Source organism: Eschscholzia californica, unplaced genomic scaffold (assembly GCF_041429995.1).
Source record: "Eschscholzia californica isolate CP2 unplaced genomic scaffold, dmEscCali1.0.p SCAF_1, whole genome shotgun sequence".
Classification (NCBI taxonomy): Eukaryota; Viridiplantae; Streptophyta; class Magnoliopsida; order Ranunculales; family Papaveraceae; genus Eschscholzia; species Eschscholzia californica.
In genome coordinates this window covers 38,031,199-38,051,276 of record NW_028238198.1, presented here as the reverse complement: position 1 = coordinate 38,051,276, position 20,078 = coordinate 38,031,199, and the positions used below count along the sequence as shown (strand labels likewise).

The 20,078-nt window shown below is 36.6% G+C and overlaps 3 protein-coding genes and 1 pseudogene across 12 annotated transcripts; 2 read left to right on the top strand and 2 right to left on the bottom strand.

The window, feature by feature from the left end:
- Positions 1-1,755: 1,755 nt before the first annotated feature.
- On the top strand, positions 1,756-5,380 carry LOC147566613 (uncharacterized). Of its 2 annotated transcripts, none has more exons than XM_086653105.1 (11): positions 1,756-2,162; positions 2,649-2,796; positions 3,146-3,217; positions 3,495-3,566; positions 3,728-3,799; positions 3,892-4,035; positions 4,191-4,271; positions 4,386-4,457; positions 4,539-4,610; positions 4,894-4,965; positions 5,068-5,380. In XM_086653105.1, exons 1-11 carry the CDS (start codon positions 2,078-2,080, stop codon positions 5,156-5,158), a joined length of 981 nt encoding a protein of 326 aa, XP_086509231.1. In that variant the 5' UTR covers positions 1,756-2,077; the 3' UTR covers positions 5,159-5,380. The 2 variants fall into 2 exon arrangements, 1 of the variants encoding a protein (XP_086509231.1); XR_015230521.1 differs by having other exon boundaries at positions 1,765-2,162; positions 4,539-4,763; positions 4,818-4,965.
- Positions 5,381-6,463: 1,083 nt separating this feature from the next.
- On the top strand, positions 6,464-11,010 carry LOC147566612 (protein FAR1-RELATED SEQUENCE 5 pseudogene; annotated as a pseudogene). 7 transcript variants are annotated; one of them, XR_015230515.1, is made up of 4 exons: positions 6,464-6,761; positions 7,610-10,125; positions 10,292-10,527; positions 10,637-11,010. The product of XR_015230515.1 is annotated as a protein FAR1-RELATED SEQUENCE 5 pseudogene, transcript variant X2 (transcript). The 7 variants fall into 7 exon arrangements; XR_015230514.1 differs by having other exon boundaries at positions 6,535-6,761; positions 7,677-10,125; XR_015230520.1 differs by having other exon boundaries at positions 6,592-6,761; positions 7,677-10,125; positions 10,413-10,527.
- A 569-nt stretch (positions 11,011-11,579) lies between these two features.
- LOC147566610 (pentatricopeptide repeat-containing protein At4g21300-like) lies at positions 11,580-19,258 on the bottom strand. 2 transcript variants are annotated; one of them, XM_086653102.1, is made up of 4 exons: positions 19,127-19,258; positions 18,706-19,068; positions 12,014-15,082; positions 11,580-11,918 (listed from the first exon to the last, which is right to left on the bottom strand). In XM_086653102.1, exon 3 carries the CDS (start codon positions 14,738-14,740, stop codon positions 12,335-12,337), a length of 2,406 nt encoding a protein of 801 aa, XP_086509228.1. In that variant the 5' UTR covers positions 14,741-15,082; positions 18,706-19,068; positions 19,127-19,258; the 3' UTR covers positions 11,580-11,918; positions 12,014-12,334. The 2 variants fall into 2 exon arrangements, with proteins under 2 accessions (XP_086509228.1, XP_086509227.1); XM_086653101.1 differs by lacking the exons at positions 18,706-19,068; positions 19,127-19,258 and adding an exon at positions 16,202-18,331.
- Positions 15,932-18,441, bottom strand: LOC147566611 (Pentatricopeptide repeat (PPR) superfamily protein). The gene has a single exon (XM_086653104.1). It carries the CDS (start codon positions 18,439-18,441, stop codon positions 16,339-16,341), a length of 2,103 nt encoding a protein of 700 aa, XP_086509230.1. The 3' UTR covers positions 15,932-16,338.
- Positions 19,259-20,078: the final 820 nt, after the last annotated feature.

Genomic DNA, 20,078 nt, shown 5'->3' with positions numbered 1-20,078 from the left:
AAAGAAATATCAAATTAAAGTAACTTCTCCTATACTAAATAAACTACTATTATAACTAAATAAGATGTGGGCACGCGTGGACGTGGGCCCACACGTTTATGCGCCTGCATCATTTATTATGCATAATATTGTGACTTATAAATAAAATTAGGGTAACCGGATGTAGTGAACTTATCAATTCTCACTATATGATTCATCTTGTAGTGGTTAAACACCTGTTCTGTTTATCGAAGGTCACAAGTTCAATTCTTCTGAAAGTGAAAATCCTTGATTTATTTTAAGTGGGTAAAAAATAAGGTAGGTGTAGGAATAAATGAGCTCTAATGCTCCATAAGATGGCTAGTATTCGTTAAGACCTTTTTATCAGAACAAAGTCCTAAAACTTCAGGTATTTCAAAATTTTTGAGATATCTGGGACAAAAATGTTATAGAATTTGAAAGTTCTAGAACTTGAAAGGTTTAAAAGATGAAGTTCTGAACCTTAATTTAAAGTTCTAGAAAATTTAAAGTTTTAGAATCTTATAGCTAGAAGTTCAAAGTCCTAATTTTTTTCATTAAAGATTCATTTTAATTCTAAATCGCTCCAATAAATGATCGAGATCAAAACAAGCTAGATTACTTTAAGACATAAAATTGAAAATATTTGTCATCTTCAGGCGAACACATGATCTTTCCGCTGCATGGGTTCCTCCCATTCGCTGGAGGGGAGGAAAGAGAAAAGAGAAGAGAAGAATAAGAAAGATGCGAGAGATAGAAGAAGAAGAAAAAGAAGAAGATTGAAGGTCATCGATCGACGGACTACCTTCTGCTAGAGAAGAAGGGTGAGTTAGAGAGAAAAAGATTAGGTGGAGGAGAGATGGGTGAAGTGGAGGGGAGAAGGGGAAATGATGTCGCAATTAGTATTTTTACATCATTTAGTATTAATTTCATTTTGACTCCCAAGATTTCTGGACATGTTGAAACATTTTTGGTTCTTGTGAGCCGATTCAGACTGCAGGCATTTATAGGGTCAAAACGGTGAGTTGACGACAAATTATGTTCAAGACATAATTAACCTTATTTTCTTATGTACACATCGTCACATCCCGTAGTTAGAACACAAGGATTAACCTAAACAGGTGGAACTTTGAATTTGACAAATTTGTGAGTAAATTAGTCTCTAAAAATTCTTGAGCCAGTTTTTAGACTATAAGTTCTTAAATTTTCATGAAATAACGAATAAAGCAGAATTTCAAAATTCTTAAAAAATGTTGTAAGCCAACAATATTGAAACTTAACTTTCTATGTTGAATTAATAATGCAAAACTATAAATTTCTTAAATAAATTTTTGAACGAATAATACGAAACTTCTAAATTCTTAAATTAAGTTTTGAAGTTAATAATGCCTTACTTTGAGAACTCTGAAAATGTGATAAAGATTTCGAACAAACATCCCTTACTAAGAGTCTATATATAGTTCAAAAAAAAAGGAGTCTATATATGATCTTACGGTACAAGAAATCTTTAAGATGAGAGATAATTCATTCCATTCATAATATATCCATACCGTCTATAGTCTATAATATGGAATGTTTTTGCTTTAACATTTGAGGTTTTTTTTTTGTTGAAACATTGTCTCTTTGAGTCTGTAATAACAAGTTCAACAAAAAAAAAAAAAGTCTGTAATAACACGAAAATTGGTTTCAAAAAAAAAAAAAACACGAAAATTGTCACCAGATGAATGGTTATTTTAATATTTTATGGGCTTGTTCACAGATGTACATAGGAACATTGGAGAGTCTGACGTCCCAATATTGACGTGGACACCGTCATACTAAGAAAAAGTTTTCGGTGGAAAATGAAATCCGAGATTAAAATGTTGTGAAAACCAGAGAGGGGTAAAAGGAAAACAAGAAAAAAGAAGAAGAAATGAAGCTCTGAGTTTGTGAACTGTCGGCTGATTTAAGGGGTTTTATTGTTATAGAGAGAGAGAGAGAGAGAGAATGATTCAGAAAATGGAAATTGAGTTATAATTTCTTCTAGATCTGTGATTTGTTAGTTAGTATCGAATTCTTCCAGGAAGATTTCGGAGTATCAATGGCGTCTCAATCGACATTTACTCTTATTTGCGTTTTTTCCTTGCTATTAATCGTTGGTCACTGCAAAACCCTTAAAAGAGATGGTAAGTTCAGATCTTTCACTTCAATTATAATTAACTGAAGCGCTTGAAGAGATGATTTTTCTTTGTTAACTACAGTTGAAGTTCCCCATTCAGTAGTTATTGTATATTCTTTGCTACCCTTCAGTTTTAATTGTTCTGATTTTAGAGTTAGGGTTCAGAAATAGCATTGCTTTCTCATATTTTGCTATTTTTATTTTGTTTTCTTCAAGGTTTAGAAAACACATAAGTTTTATTATTGGAATCAAAGTTGTAATTGCTTTCCAAATTAGGGTTTAGTTCCACCCTTTCTGTCTGTTGATTTCTCTTACTGGGTCTTTGGGTCAATATAATTGCCAACAATAAGGTTGATTTTTTCACATTCTTTCTTTTATAGAATGTTCAGTTGTCTTATTTCCTAGATTTGTCACATCTTGTTTTGGTAGGGAAGATAAATGAGAATATTTCTTTTACTCTTTGACTAATCAAGTGAAAATGTTGTGGTTTCAGTGAAAGCCTTGAATGAAATAAAAGCATCTCTTGGATGGAGGGTAGTTTATGCATGGGTAGGAGATGATCCATGTGGAGATGGTGATCTACCACCTTGGTCTGGAGTGACTTGCTCTGTGCAAGGAGACTATAGGGTTGTAACGGAATTGTAAGTAAAATTTCGGTTTCATTACCTGTTTGTGTGTAGTTTCACTGAGCATTAATGGTTTAAGTCTGTGATCTATTGAAATTTGAAGCGTCAATATCTCTAAAACAAATAGAGAAAACACAAACAAATTTGTTCTTTATTTTGCATTTCTTTTTGTGTGTTTAGATGATTAGAATTTTTTGGTCAATTCAAATAGATAACTTCATTCTGAATTTCGGAAGTTTTAGTTCAAGTGTGAGGGCGATCAAGTTAAATATTGATTGGTGCGGGATAAGAGCGAGTTTAGATTAATTTACTATGAATTTCTTTTTTGCTGTCTTTCTTTATTGTGGTTGCCTTTCACTTACAGGGAAGTTTATGCGGTGTCAATTGTTGGGCCTTTTCCTACTGCTGTAACCAATCTACTGGATCTCACAAGACTGTGAGTACCTTCTTCATTATTGGTGCTTTTTCTATTGTGTTGTGGCTTGTGCAAGTTTTGTTCATAGGTTCTGGTCCATTAGTTAATTTGATATGAATTTATCAATAAAAGAAATTGTTGTTCGATTTGATAGTTTCAATCTGAATCTGTAAGCAGGGCCATCAAGATAATAAAGAAGTTGGACGATGATAAAAGCTGTGATATAGACAAAGTGGAACGTTACTCCATTCATATAAAAAGATATTTTACTTACCTCTGTTCCTTTTTTAAATGCCAGGGATCTTCATAATAACAAGCTGACTGGGCCAATCCCTCCACAAATTGGACGACTTAGGCGTCTTAGAATACTGTAAGTTCCTACTACTGTTTCTGAGGGAGCTTCAAGGACATGCCTTCGCATTTGCTTATAGCAATGATTGGCGAAGAACATTTCTTATCATTTTATGCAGTGTTTTATGTTCGTCATTTTTAATAGTTATCTTCTTTTCTAACGTCATTTTTGCCTTTCAGAAATTTGAGGTGGAACAAGCTACAAGAAGCAATTCCTCCAGAAATTGGTGAACTAAAGAGACTGACACATCTGTTAGTATTTCCCAACTAGCTACATGAGTCGTTGCTTATATTTCTCTAAGATAATCCTTATTTCTTCAATTGAATGAGAATTTCTTTTGCAGATACCTGAGCTTCAATAGTTTCAAAGGGGAAATTCCTAAAGAGCTCGCATATCTACCAGAGCTTCGCTATCTCTATCTCCATGAAAATCGCTTTATTGGGCGTATTCCTCCAGAATTGGGAACTCTTCCAAACCTTCGTCACTTGTAATTCTCCACTTTCATCATTTTTACACGCTCAAAACAAAATGTCTAGACTTGTTTACGTTCTTAGTTCTTCTTGTGTGATTGTGGCCGATTCTCTATTTTCATGCCCATTTCAGCATCTCATTTTCTAATCCTTAATTTTGCCACTTTCATAGGGATGTCGGGAACAATCATCTGGTGGGCACCATAAGGGAGCTCATTCGTATAGAGGGAAGCTTTCCTGCTCTTCGCAACCTGTAATAATTTGTCTCCCTCAGTTGAATATCTTATACAATTCGTTGATGATTTTCAGTTTTATCTAATGTAATCTTCACTAACAGTTTACTGAGTTTTCTCGCTGTGGTATGTAGGTACCTGAATAATAACCTTTTAACAGGAGGAATTCCAGCACAACTTGCAAACTTGACAAACTTAGAGATCTTGTGAGCTCCGCTAGACTGTTATTCAGATTCAGTTTAAAAAATTATACACATATGTGAATTTTGTTTATCTTCTCTTTACAGGTATTTATCCTACAACAAGATGTCTGGAACTATTCCAGCAGGGCTTGCCCACATTCCGAAACTGACTTACTTGTGAGTTTATTCTAATGCCTCTCTGAATTATATGGTCCAAGTATTGATATATAGTTTGTGTATTCAAGCCATAATACTTCTGAGTGGGATTTCCTGATGATTTTTGCTTGTGAAATCTCAGGACTCATTTCAGTGAGCAATCCTAACCAAACTGTAAAATACTTTTCGAGTAAAACTAACTCATGTACTTTCGCGAAAGGCGAGAAGATTTAACTGAATAAAGATATTACTTTTGTCCATATTAGATTTTAGATTTATATACAGATTGTTCATCGTATTTCAGGTACTTGGATCACAATCAATTTACTGGCAGGATTCCAGATGCATTCTATAAGCATTCTATGCTTAAAGAAATGTGAGTACTTTTCGTCCGCCCAAAAAAAGAAGCGGGATCTTATCATTTTGATCCTATTTGTGAATGATTTCGAATTTGAACTCACATGTAGTACAAATGCAGGTACATTGAAGGAAATGGATTCCGACCAGGCGTAAACCCAATAGGCGTTCACAACGTCCTTGAGGTTTCTGACACAGATTTCTTATTCTAACTCGACGTGCTATGCTATTTTTTATTCTTTAGGCAATCAGTCAGCTATACTTTCCGAACTTCTGTCGTTCTATTAAATTACACGCTAGTCGATATCATGTTTCCTCTTAATTTACACTTTGTCGAAGAACTGCAGCATAAATAACTGTCAATATGGATGTTTTTCTTCAGTTCTCATGTATGGATGTTTTTCATCTGTAAGTAAGCGACTCTTTCCCTTGAATTATGTTGTTAAAAATGTCGATACTCCCCTCCCCCAACCCCCTTGATTTTGTTCATTTTGTCATTCACTTGAACTATGTCATTGTTAAATACAATCCTCTAAGAATAATAGAGTGTAAAGAGAAGATAACTAGAGAGACAAGAAGACCCCTCTTTCCCTCTGTTTACCTTCTTCAGAGCTGGATTTTGTAAAATCCTAGTCATCTTATAACTTAATTTCAGTTGAAGTTGAATTCATAAAATCAGAACGATACGAGCAAGCAATTTGTACATGGATTTCACAATAAGAAATGAGTTACAACTTTTCTCTAAGGAGAATAAACTTAACAACCTTCCTACTCTTATAATATATGAAAACTATCTCTATGTTTTCACAAAAAGGAAAAGATCTGGTATTTAGAAGAACTTCCTCTCTAATACTTTGACCTTTCTTTGTCTTGTTGTTGGCTTATGAAGGTGGAATGAGATGATTTGAGTTCAAACTCATCACACCCTTTTATAGTGTGAACACCTCAACATAATGAGCGTCCCATCCACTTGGGGTCTCCTCTTTAGAGTGAATACTTCATATGGATGTCTAAGGACACCTCGTATAAGTGGCCACTTGGGGTCTCCTCTTTATAGTGAATACTTCATATGGATGTCTAAGGACACCTCGTAAGAGTGGACGCTTCTACATAAATGAGGTGTCTTACGCATCATGGCCGTCTCCACACATAGAGTACACACCTCATATAGAAGGGTTCATGTTTGGACACCTACAACCATCAAAAGAGTTTTATTTTAACATTCTCCCACTCAAAGTTACTTTTGTAGCAATTCCCATCAACTTCTGCTTACGTTGATAGAGGATAACACAATGTAAACTTGTTAATGCCTATTGGTTTTGTCTACAGAACTAATAGGTGTTGAAAAGATAAAAGTAGGTTTAGAGAGCTTTATAGAATAAGTTTTACAGAATAACCAAAACGTACGTACGTACTAGGTAGTATCTATCTTTACGTTTTTGTTTTGTCATTGAATTCAAGATTATGTCTACAAGTTTAGAGCTTTGTAGAATAGGTTTTCCAACAATAATACAAGTACACTTTCAAATACTTACATTTTTGTACATTTTCTTGAATATGACGAGAGATAAAAAAAAATTTTATGAAGGATATGAAAAGGAAAACAAAAAAAATATTAAAGGATAAAATGGTGCCCAATCCTATTAGGATAGGCGCCCATTATTTGAAGGTTTTACGTATGATCCAAGTCCCCCATACGATTGGGTTTCCGCTCTAGAAGACACGGATAGTTATCTTTGTCCTCGGAATCGTCCTCCTTCTCTCTCACTCCTCTCCTTCTCTCTCTCCAAGGAACAGACACATTACAGTTAAGAGGTACTCTCTCTCTATAATGAAACCCTAATTCACTCTAATGTGTTTCTTGGAACCCATTTTTGATTAGTACTTTTTTTTATGTATATATTTGGGTTTGGCTTATTTCATTGAATTAAGGAACTTCCTGAGAAATTTTTTCAGGTTTTTCTCACCACATTAGAATCTGAGACTGGGTTAGATGTAGTTCTCTTATACAAGCATGTGATTTCATTTGTTAGGGATTGTTCACTTTCATTGGTACTGCTTTTTTTCTTCTCACGTTTTTGCCTCATTTAATATAAACCCCAACATAGACTTTGAGGACTTGGTACAACTTTCATCATTTACATGCTGATAGGTTCTAAAACCCAAACTTGTGTTTATTGGTTTTATGTGAATTTGAGCAATAATATTTTAAGGTTTAAGATAGAAAAATGGTAGGAACAAGAAAAAGTAGGCGGACTCTGGGCAGAAGTCTTATGTGGCTTGCCGTGATTTGTGTTTTAGTGGAACAAAATCACCGAAAACATGAATCACAGCGAGCCACATAGAATTTCTGCTCAGAGTCTGCCTAGTTTTTATTGTTCTGTAGCATTACAAATTTACAATTACTTGCATTATTTTGGTAGTTCTTATTTTCTTCTCCCATTTGTTAACTTAATTGTTCTGCTTAGTATATACCGACTCCAGTTACTGTTTTCGGCACAAAAAGAACAAAAAAATCTTAACTAGTTGAGATTCTTGTTCTTCCATATGTCGGGGAAAAAATTCAATATAGAAATTACTCTATGGTATTTTTTATCGAAGTCGCTACTTTATGTTCATTTTTTTGTAAAATTACATCTTCTTCGGTTTCATTTATTTCGTAGGCCAGTTTTCTTGGTTAGCTTTACTTATATGTGTGATGATGTTAAGATTCTTTGAACTCTGTTATAGCTTGGCGGCTTGAAAGGATGGAAGAAACTAACTTAGAAGAAAATGGCAGTCTAGGGAAAGACATGATGGATTATGTGGCTTTAGAGGACGAAGGTGAAGATTGTTGTGTAGTGGAGGATATTGAAGTTCCCATGGTTTTGGATGATGAGAAGAAGGAAGATTCAATGGATCTCAACTTGTCTGCGTATCTGGTCAGTGGAGTCGCAGAACCAGTCATGGACATGGAGTTTGCTTCAGAAGTGGATGCAAGGAATTTTTACAACGCTTATGCTAAACAAACTGGATTTAGCATTCGTGTGAACTCGTATTACCGTTCAAAGAAAGACAATTCTATTATTTCTCGTGAATTTTGTTGCTCTAAAGAAGGTTTTCGCAGGGAGAAACGTGCCAGAAAGATAGATTCGAACGATGATGCCAAAAGTAGACGAGCGAGACCTATCACAAGAGAAGGTTGCAAGGCATTGATGACAGTAAGAAGGCGAGATTGTGGTAAATGGTATGTTGCAAAACTAGAGAAGAATCACAATCATGAATTAGTAACTCCAGCTATGCGACATTTTCTTCGATCTCATCGACAAGAGCAAGAAACCCACAAAAGTTTGTCTAATAATTGTGGCTCACCAGGAATTAGTATAAATAGTACCGTCAATCTCTTCACTGAAGAATGTGGTCTTAGTAAAGTTGGGTTTCCTCCTACAGAAGACCATAGTAACTTTATCGGCAAAGGACGTCTAAGCGCATTTGGTTTAGATGCACAAAGTCTTCTAGGTTTTTTCAAGATTATGCAAGCAAATGATCCTGCTTTCTTTTATGCGATACAGGTCGACGAAGAAGATCGTCTTAGCAGTGTCTTTTGGGTTGACACAAGGTCTAGAATTTCTTACGGGTCTTTCTCTGACGTAGTTGCTTTTGACACAACATACCAAGTGAATCAGTATAAAATGCCGTTTGCTCCATTTATCGGAGTGAATCATCATAAACAGTCTGTGGTGTTTGGCTGTGCATTGCTTGCAGATGAGACTGAGTCGACTTACGTATGGCTTTTTAGGACTTGGCTTGAAGCAATGTCTTGTCGTCAACCAGGGTTGATAGTAACAGATCATGACATGACTATAAAGAATGCCGTCGAGAGAGTTTTCCCAGAATCTTGTCATCGATATTGCAAGTGGCATATCTTGACCAAAATGCCTAAGGAATTGGGACATGTTTATAGTTCGCTTCCAAAGACTTTCCAGATCGAGTTCGAAAAGTGTATCAACAAGAGTGAAACTAGCGAAGAGTTTGAATTTTCGTGGGATTCACTTCTTGAAATGTATAATCTCCGGGGAAATGAATGGCTTCAGTCATTATATACTGATTGTAGGGAATGGGTTCCTGCATATTTACGAGATACATTCTTTGCAGGGATGTCCTCAACTCAACGAAGTCGAAATGTGAATTCTCTATTCGATGGGTATGTCAACTCAAGAACTACTTTACAAGATTTTGCGGAGCAGTATGAAAAAGCTCTAGATGATCGTTTTGAAAAAGAAGCGCGAGCTGAATTTGACACTTTTTACACCAAACCAGTTCTGAAAACACCCTTACCAGTAGAAAAACAAGCAGCAGAAATTTATACAAGAAAAATGTTCATGGAATTTCAAGATGAAATTTTTGAATCTCTAGTTCTTGCAGTGAAGAAGAGTGTCGAAGACGAAACAACCATCACATATGAGGTAGCAAGATATGACGAAGAACATAGAGTTTTCTTTGTCGTATGTAATGCCTTTGAACAAGTAGCAAATTGTAGTTGCAAGATGTTCGAATCTGAAGGTATTCTGTGCAGACATATACTTGCAGTTTTCAAATCAACAAATGTTTTTATACTTCCATCACATTATATCTTGAAGAGATGGACTCGAAATGCCAAGGATGAAGCGGTAATGGATATGCTTCCGTGTGTTGAATCTCAAGATAATTCTCACAAGGCCAAGAACTTGCAGTATAACGTTTTGTATCAAGAAGCCATTAAATGTGCAGAGGAAGGGGTGGCATCAGACCATAGTTTTAAGGTGGCATTGACTGCTCTACGAGAGGCGAGGAATAAAGTCATTGATGCAAAGAAAAATGCTTCTAATGCTCTGAAAATTCAATCAGTTGACACAAATCATCCAGATGAGAACAACATAGGTCAGAGTTAAAGTTAAACATGTCGATATACCAATTACGCTATTCATTACCTAAATGAATAACCATTGCTGCAATCAAGTATCTTCTTTGATGGAAAACAGGGCAGGCTGTTTTTTTACAAACCAATTCAGTGCCTAGTGTTGTTCATCTTTTTGGTACTTCGCCAAGATTTTCTGACAGTCGAGGTTGTGTACCCTTTGTTCAAGCTTCAAACAATGACTTGGCAACCTTTCTTTGTCTTATTCATTCGGAGCTCTGGTTCACCCCATCTCTATCTCAGGTACTCTTCTTCTTTATTTATTTGTAATTCTGAATATAGTTTATAACTTTGTTATACATATAAATACACACACCTAACTAGTCTAGGATTAAGGAAGCAGCTGATCCAAAATAAGTAAATAAGTGCAGCAAGTAACTTCTATATGATCATATGGTTTTTGTTATAGATACAGATGATAGTGGGGAAAGAGCAGGTGAGACTAGAACGAGTGAATAACCACATCGAACTAGAATGAGAAGAGAAGCGTATTCACTAATTTTCTCAAGAAACTCTGCTCGGCTTACCAGGTTTAAGTAGCCGATGCCTCTTCATTGAGAGTGACAGTGCTGCTGAAGCTGTCAGGCATCATCGACCTTGTCATCATAAGCAGTTAGTCCCTGAAAGTACCGAGCCCTACTGAAGGTACTAATTTGAGACACACACACACCACCTACATGTACAACTACTAATACGTTTGCAGTTTCTAGACATGCATTACTTGACCAGAATACTTGCTAGTGTACTTTGTTAGGTGGTAGAAATGTGAGCAAAGCAAATGAGATAGTTGATCAGATTGTAAAGAGTGAATGTGATACTTCACACACTAGACTGATATGTGATGAGAAGGCAGTTGGCAGCGAGGACAATCTCACTGGCGAAGCTCACCTTGGTTGGGTGGAATCATGAGTCTGTGACATGTAACTTGGTGGTGGATCCATAACCTTGAAATATGGCCGATAGTGCTGGCGTTTTTAGATGAAGAGGTAGTACAGTGCTGATGGTCCAAGTAGTTTGTGAGATGCAAATCCTTGTGTAGTTAGGTCAGAATGTCCGAGGGACTGAATTTGGTGATATTTATTATATACACATGTGAACATACACAGGGTAACATTTTCTTTTCTGAAATCTGTAAATAGGTGGATCACCCACAAAAAGGTTTCTTTTGGCAAACTAATAAAAATATCTCACCAAAATATCAATCAAATAAAAAAAGGTAGTTTGAAGAAATGAAAAAAATTTCTTCTACTTCCAAGACTTTTAGGTGAGAAAAGTATTTTGTTTCCCTCAAATCCTCTATTCTTTTTTTCACGCTGCAAGAGTCGTCGTCTCGTCGATAGACTTTCATTGTCGGCCATTTTTCGAAAACATTCAGATCTTCCTGGTCTCTCTCACTACCAGCCACAGCCACTATCTCTCTCTCTCTCCTTTCTTTCTCTATTTGTTGTCTCCTTCGTCACAACTCTGATTTGGTTTGGAATCTCTCGATCCAAAATGCTTTATGGAATCCCTGAAACCAGGAATCCATTTGGTTTGTGACGCCAAATTAAATTGGCGTTCCGGTGAAGGGGGCTCGTCCGAACCATTTTTCCGCACAAAATTTTGTACTCCGGAAAAATTTCTTCTTTCCCGAAAGCAGCGGCCTGAAATTCGGCCTCCCTACCGAGTTTTTTTGGCAAACTTATGGCTTCTAGAGGTTTTTCTTTTCCTCTGAAATCCCATATATTCAAATCATAAGTTAAACAAATACAACATAAACTGATCTTCGAATGAGTTAAACAAAACTACAGAATACTTCACAAACAGTAAAAAAAAATGCTATAGATTGAGAGAGATTGTAAAGAATCAACTTAATGAATTTTAACTCAGTTATGTCATGTGTAATTCTACCATCAGTTCTGAACATTGAGCAGAATGTTGGGAATCTTGACATGAGAAGAAGCTTATAACTGATATGATACCTCCCCTAGAAACACCCAATCTGTAATCTTTATTGAACTTTCCTACTTCAGAAATTATAGCTCTATGATGTATGCCTGTACAAGGAGAAGAGGATGAAGTAAAACCCTAAAAAACAATACATAGAATGGGCATCAGAAAAGAGTGACCAGAGAAGAAGATACCTGACTACCTGAGTAAGTTGAATGAAGTAATTCAGTTGAAGAGAAATCCCCGACTTCGGCACTTGGAGCATTGAGGTCAAAATTTTCTTTGACCTCACAAGGAGAAGAGAAGTCCTAATTAGCCGAAATGTAACTCTTTGATATATAACATCTACCTGGGGTCAGTTCACTAAAAATTTGGTATTGTGGTTTTCTAAGAACCTTCTTAACTAGGGTTATTTGACCAAATTTCCCCTTACGTATTAACCAAAAATCAAAAATCCCAATTTGGGTTCAGAAGTTGTACCATCAGGCTATCAGCTTCATAATCAATCAAGTATATAATAAACTCAAATGCCATATTCCTGCTGATCTAACCCTATCATACTATACCCGGGATGCCTTTTCAAACCCTTCTCTTTTGCAATTGCTCTTATTCTGGCTACTTCATCCCACTTTCCAGCTTCAGCATATAAATTCGACATCAACACATAGTTACTTGAGTTCTCGGGATCTAAAATCAATAGCTCCCTCCCAACAATATCTCCGATCTCAACGTTTCCGTGCACTCTGCAGGCTGAAAGTAAAGCAGCCAAAGCAGAAGTTCTTGCTCTCGGTATCAAATGCTGCAGAAGATCATATGCTTCTTCAAGTCGACCTGACCGACTCAACATATCAACCATGCAACTAAGGTGTTCATTGTTTGGAGTTACATAATGCTTTTCAGACATGGACTGGAAAATCTTTCTACCTTCTTCCAGGTATCCTCCATGACTGCAAGCAGATAGGATAGATGTGAAGGTAATTTGATCTGGTTCAAAACTTCCTTGCATCTGATCAAACAGATCCAATGCCTCTAAACCGTTCCCATGAAGTCCCTGTGAAGAAATCATCGTGTTCCAAGAAGTCAGACTCTTTTTGGTTGTGTACTTGAACAGCAGTCGAGCCATATCTAACTCCCCACATTTTGCATAAGTTGTTAGTAGAGAATTTATGATGAGTATCTCTTTGTCCAAGTTAATACGATAAATATGAGCATGCACTTCTTTTGCTAGTTTTAAACAACCAAGCTGAGAAAAAGCTTGGAGCAAACTTATTATGGTGACTGAGTCGGGCTGGACTCTTTCTCTCTCCATTAACCGGAATAAAGTTAAGGCTTCATCTGCATACCCACAATGGACATAACTTGTGATCATTGATGTCCACGAAACCAAATCTCTCCTTTTTATCCTGTTGAAGATTTGCCGTGCAATGTCAATTCGCTTGCATTTTGCGTACATGTAAACAATCTGATTTGCTATTTCGGTATTTGATTCAAACCCCTGTGTTATTATATACCCATGACATTCCATGCCTTGGCTTAGTTTTCTCATATTTGCAGATGCTGAAAGAAGACCAAGAATGGTTGCTGTGTTTGGTTTAATACCTGCTTCAGTCATATCATGGAATATTTCTATGGCCTTTTCGGCAGACCCAGTATAGAGATACCCACTGATCATCACATTGAACATGATTAGATCCTGTTTTTCGATCCCATCAAAAAGCTTCCTCGCCTGGTTTATACTATTGCACTGGGAGTACAAATCGATCAAAGCAGTGGTTGCAACTACATCTAGATGAACTTCTTTTCGGATCATGTAACCATGAATACTTTTCCCTTGACGGAGAAACTTGAGATCAGAACAACCCAAAAGCAAATTTGCTAGGGTGATCAAATCAGGCAAGAAATCATCCTGCAACATTTGGTGAAAACGTTCTAAAGCTTCCAAAGGCTGGCCCATCTGAACATGGGTAGCTATTAGTGCATTCCAGGAGCCAATGCTTTTTCTATTCATTCTACTAAATACTGATCCCGACAATTTCTGGGCTCCGCATTTGCTATACATGTCTATTAAACTTGTTTCAAGTATTTCATCAGAATAATCCATTCCTCTTCTAATAGCATATCCATGAACAGCTTGGCCCTCTTTCAGCGTTTCTAAATTAGCTGCTGCTTGCAACAGGCTCACAAGAGTCACTCTATTAGGATCTAACCCTTCTTTCTGCATTTGTCCTGCAACTTCAAATGCTTCATAAGCACAACTAGCGGGCACCTGTGCATACCCTGTGACCATTGCTGTATAAGCAACCACATCTCTCTCAGAAATTTGGTTGAATACCTTCCTTGCATCTTGAATATCTCCATGTTTGGAATACAACCCAATAAGTGAGGAACCTACAAATCTATCTGCTTCTAGGTTGCATTTGAGAGCATCTAAATGAATCACTCTTCCAAATTGTACTTCTCCAATCTCTGTACAACTCTTCAAACCAAATGTGAGAGTAGAACTATCTATACCAATGCTCAAATGCTTTAAATTTGAATACAACCTCAAAACTTCATCAAAATGACCAGTTCTGAAATACCCAACAAGGGTTGAGTTCCAAAGAGAGAGATTTCTATTGCTAATACTACTGAAAACCCATCGTGATTCAATTAAATTACCAAAATTGGCATAACAAATTAAGAGTTTGGAACCCAATAAAATATGACTTCCAAGACCAGAAGAGAAAATGCAAGCATGAAGCTTTTTCAGCGACTTAATATCTCGACAAGTTTCCAAGTAAGAAACATATCTATTTATAACTGATCGTTCTTGATAAATTAACTCGTTGTGGCTAGAATATTGGTTAAACCAACTGAACTTAATAAAAATGGGGAGAACAGAGTGAGATCTCTTGATTGGTGAACAATAACCAGATAGAAGAGCAAGCATTATTATTTGGAATTCATGTCAATAATAGCGTTTGAGGGAAATCAAATATCAATTTGATGAATAGAGAGTTCTTCGAGAAAGAAGTATCCAAATAATGTGAACCAGCTAACAAGCAGGACTGATTGAATCATACCAGTTTTAACAGGGATTCATTAGGTCTGGGTAGCCTGGTTCCAACAATGATACGTTTTCTATGTAGCTGTTCCTGGGGAAATTTTGTTTGGCCAGAAAACCACGCACTGTAGTCTTAAAAAGTACAAGTGCTGTCGATGCACCAAAATTACTTCAAGATTCCAAAATTACTTCAAGATTCCCAATCCCAGTTGCTTGGTTCAGACGGCCCTGGATTCAAGAAATGAAACAATCTGTCGGATAAGAATCTTGCAGCAATTCTGAGGTATCAATGGAGTTACTAAAAAAGAAAACATGCTCAATGAGAACATGAATATATAAATATAATTTCCTCAAAAAAAATTATGAAGATAATGTACGTGCAAATAAAAGCAAAGAGGCCAAAATGATTTAACATAGCAAACACCCTCAAAGATTGAAGGTAAAAACCCATCAGAGCTGATCCAGATAGACATCTACTATGCTAAAAAACCATATGGCACAACAGTTCTAGATAAAATATTAAGGAATATGATCAACCACTCGAATCTTTAAAACACTCGGGTAACAAACACATCTTCTAAACAGGATAAAATAGAATTATTTGCGGCTTCTAGTGAGAAGAGACTATGCAAAAAGCACTAGGTAAGAGCTATTAATTGGCATATGATGTCAGTGTGTCATGAGTTAAACATCAATATGAATTGATTCTTACAGTAATGGAAAAGTATACATGATTTTCTTTATGTGTTCTACACGACAGATGCTTAATATTTGGTCACATCTCTTTCTCTGACATAAACCTAGGAGTTCAATTTCAAAATATTTTGGCCGAAATGACCGAAATATTTCCATTTCCATATCTACAAAATTCCAACCGAAACTGAGATTTAATTACTTTCCCTTAACAATGCCTGGTCAAGTAATGAAATCTCGAAATATTCCGGCCAAAATGACCAAAACATTTCCATTTCCCTGCCTACTGAAATTTCCACCTGAACGGAAATTCCATTCCTTGACGTAAACTAAACGGTTAGTATTTCCGTATAAACGATATTCCTATACTCATATACATTGATATTGGAAGAAATTACATTTAAGTATATTGATATTGGCGAAATAAGATATACAGTTCTAAATGTAGTTCGAATATATATTGTGCAGTAGTCACAATTTTGCCATTGTCAACCCCAAAACAAAGAGACAATGATATCATCTTTCATGACTCAGTCCCCAACGACATATACGATTTGCCCTGGATTAGGCCACCACGTAGCTCAGCCGTTTGTTTGTGGTAGTAGTGTAGACCTACTTAAAAAGGTCTTGCACACTAAGGTGTTGGCATCGTACCTAATGTCCCGGGCTTTAAGCAATCCTCCAGGTGATGAGCTATTGACATCTTGCAACCTTCTTTTCTCCACAAAAATTAGGCAGAAACCTATCTTCCTAAGCTGAAGTCAATGTTAAATCACAAAACCGGATCTCTTCTACCAAACCTTCAGGTCGCTGCGTCCTGGAGATTTGCTCAATCCTCTTTTCCTCATCAACTCTCTCATCTCCTCCACTTGATCCCACCTTCCATCCGAAGCATATAAGTTCGACAGAAGCACATAATACGCTGCATCTTTAGGATGCAAATCTAACATTTTCTTTGCAGCCAACTCTCCGATGTCGAATCTCAAATGCAGTCTGCATCCATGCAACAAAGCTCCCCAAGCTCTAACATCTGCTCGAACAGGCATGCAGTCTATAAAATTCATTGCTTCCTCTAACCTACCAGCTCTAGCTAGCAGATCAATCATACATACATAATGCTTCATTGAGGGCACAACATCGTATACCTTACACATTGAACAAAAATACTTCCATCCTTCACCAATCATCCCTGTATGGCTACAAGCTGATAAGATACTTGTGAAGATTACTTCATTAGGCTCTAAATTCTCCTTCAGCATCCCTCTAAAAAGTTCGAGAGACTCGCTTGCATCACCTTGCATTCCATATCCTGCCACCATTGCACTCCACGTTATCGTATTTTTCTCATTCATCTCATCGAAGACTGCTCGAGCAGAACACAGATCCCCACATTTGGAATACAAATTAAGAAGTGCAGTACCAACATACACATTTGACGATAAAAACCCTTCCTTTATCGTATAAGCATGAAGTGAAGAGCAAATCTGTAAAGCCCCTAAGGAAGCACAAGCTGATAGAACACTTACCAGCGTAACAGCATCAAGTGAGAGAGAGTATCTCATCTGATGAAAAACTTCCAAGGCCTTGTAGGAATAACCATTCTGGTAATAGCCTGTGATCATCGAATTCCAAGCACTAACGTCTTTGTCCAAAATCGTGTCAAATAAATAACTAGCATCTCCAATCATACAACATTGTGCGTACATATTTAAAAGAGAGTTACTTACTGTTCTGTCTGCTACTCCTAGTTGGATTCCAAGACAATGAACTGACCTGCCTAAACTCAAATGTCCCAATTGTGCACAGGCAGAAAGAACACTTGCTATAGTAATGGAATTCGGAAGCACACCCTTCCATTTCTTGTCTGTGAATAGCTTCAGGGCCTCCATTGGGGAATTCCTTTGTGTGTACCCAACAATCATGGCAGTCCACGGAACCAAATCAATTACATTCAGTTCATCAAAAACCGAGCGGGCATCTCTAAGATTCCAGCACTTCACATACATGTCCACTAATGCTGTAACTATGAAAGAATTCAACTCAAAGCCAGACTTGACCATGTACCCATGGACCCACTTACCCTGATGTAAAGCTTCTAACTTGGAACATGCCATCAATAAGCTCCCCAGAGTGAATTGGTTAGGTTCGATAAGACTCTCCCTCATCTCATTAAATAGAATAAGCCCGTCTTCGGACCAATCATTTTGCACATAGCCAACAATCATAGAAGTCCAAGAAACAACATTTCTATAAGGAGTTTCTTCGAACAAAATTCGAGAATTCTCAATTTCCCCGCACTTGGCGTACATATCAACAAGACCAGTAAGTACAAAACTATCAGGATTCCCAACTTTAACAATCTGGCAGTGAATTTTCTTCCCTTCATTTAAATCTCGTCTCTCAACGCATGCTTTTAACACAATAGAGAAAACAATGTTATCCTGCTCAGTGATGCATTTCTTCATACAATTATAAAATTTAATAATTTCAGTGTATAAATTGTTCAAGAAATACCATCTGATCATAACTTTCCATGAATAAAGATCTGGATTTTGTATCCTATCAAACACTACTCTAGCTGATTCGACATTTCCAAACAACCCGTACAAGCTAACTAGCTTAGTTTGATAGAGAATGTCGTATGTTAAACCATGAACCATAAGTATGCCATGAATTTCCTTAAGAGAGTGAATGTTGTTACATAGTGCTAATAAAGTAAACATGGGGTTTGAATTTGAATACATGGGTTTATAAACATCTAATGGGCATTCCGAGCTGTAGCTTACGTTTCTCGCGTGGACAGTGACCAATGCATTCCAAGAGACAGTGCTTCTTTTGTTCGCTCTACTAAATACCGATCCTAGCACTTTCGAGGCTCCACATTTGCTATACATTAAACTTATCTCAAGTATTTCTTCAAAGTACTCTATTCCTCTTCTAATAGCATAACCACGGACGAATCGACCTTCCTTTATAGTGGCGGAACCCGAATGTTATATCAAGGGGAATCGACCCTAAAATGAAGATAAAATAAATATAGTTTTTCAACTACTACAGTTATTGCAAAATACAATCAGTAGCCAATTTTTGAACGGGCTGACCTCTAATCCGAATTTCACAGAGCTGATTAGAGAGTCTGAGGCTTCTTACTTACTTGCCTATGCACAGACTATTTTGGGTACAACTCGAGTAAAAAATGTTCCAGTTGCACCAGAATGGCGAAAGCCAGCTTTGGATTTTATGACAAGACACAGTCAAGCCAAAACCCTGCCAAAACCAGCATACGATGATTAACCACATTTTCCATAGAAGAAGAGAAGTAACCGGCCGACGTTTCAATGTAGTACTAACACATTCTAAGTACCATTGTTTAGGATGGTTTCACATATATTGCTAACTTGTGAAATTAGGGTTCTTGATATATTTTTCAAATGTTTTTAAGTGTATGATGACCAACCAACAAAATGCATTATAAGAAAGTTGAGATTATCTGCAAGTTCATTATTAATTACTGATGAATTCTTAAAATTTATCTATTTAAACAAATCACTATGTAAGATTCTGAGGAAAGATATAGACAAGATGAGGGTTAACTATATGAGGGAAAGATAACTTACTTCAAGTCTTCACACTTGACGAAAACTAGAAAACAGTTTTCCAAACTCAACGTCCCTCTTAATTGGATCCTGAACCTTCAACCTCTTTCAATTCGAAAAACCCTAAAAGCAAAGTATCATAGAAACCCCTTTAACGCGATAAACCCTAGTCCAACACATTTCCCTGGGAAAAAATTAGGTTTAGTTTCGAAATGGTCCTCATATCTGACCAACTTACAACTATAGCCCCTCAATTGTTATATACTGCAAAGTATATCGGTCAAAGTTTCATGATTACCTTATCCCACACGAATTGTTTACCCGTAACTATTCAATGTCCTTATGAAAAATTGATCACATCAGAGAGTTTCCGTGGTCGAATTCACTTTGAATTTTATAAATGCATTGCTTGTGAAGTATGTGTTTGTGTCTGCCGTATAGATCTAACCCTTTTTTGTTGATTGGAAGTTAGAAATCGATATTCGAAAAAAACGATTGCTTAACTATAGTATTGATTTCGGAATCTCCTAGTTATGTTACTAAGGTTGCGTTTGATACGATTTTTCTTGGGGAAAACAGAAATTTTTTCTCTATATTCTAACTTTTTCTTATGTTTGGTAAACAGTTGAGGGTAAAAAAACTTGGGAGATTTTATAGGGCCTCCTCATTTTTGTTAAAAGGCCTCCCCTCAGTGATAATTTAACAAGTAAAATGGTTCATAGGGAGCCCTTTTAACAAAATTGGGGAGACCTTATAAAACTTCCCAAAAAACTTAGGTCATGTGACTCGTTTTTTTCCCTTTGTTCTCTTAAGGTTGTGTTTGATAGCAATTTGGGGTAAGGAAAAAAAACAGAGAAAAAAATTCTCGGAGTAATTTTTATTGTTTGGTTCATTAAGGGAAAAATTTGTAGTTCTCAATTTTCTTAGGGTTAATT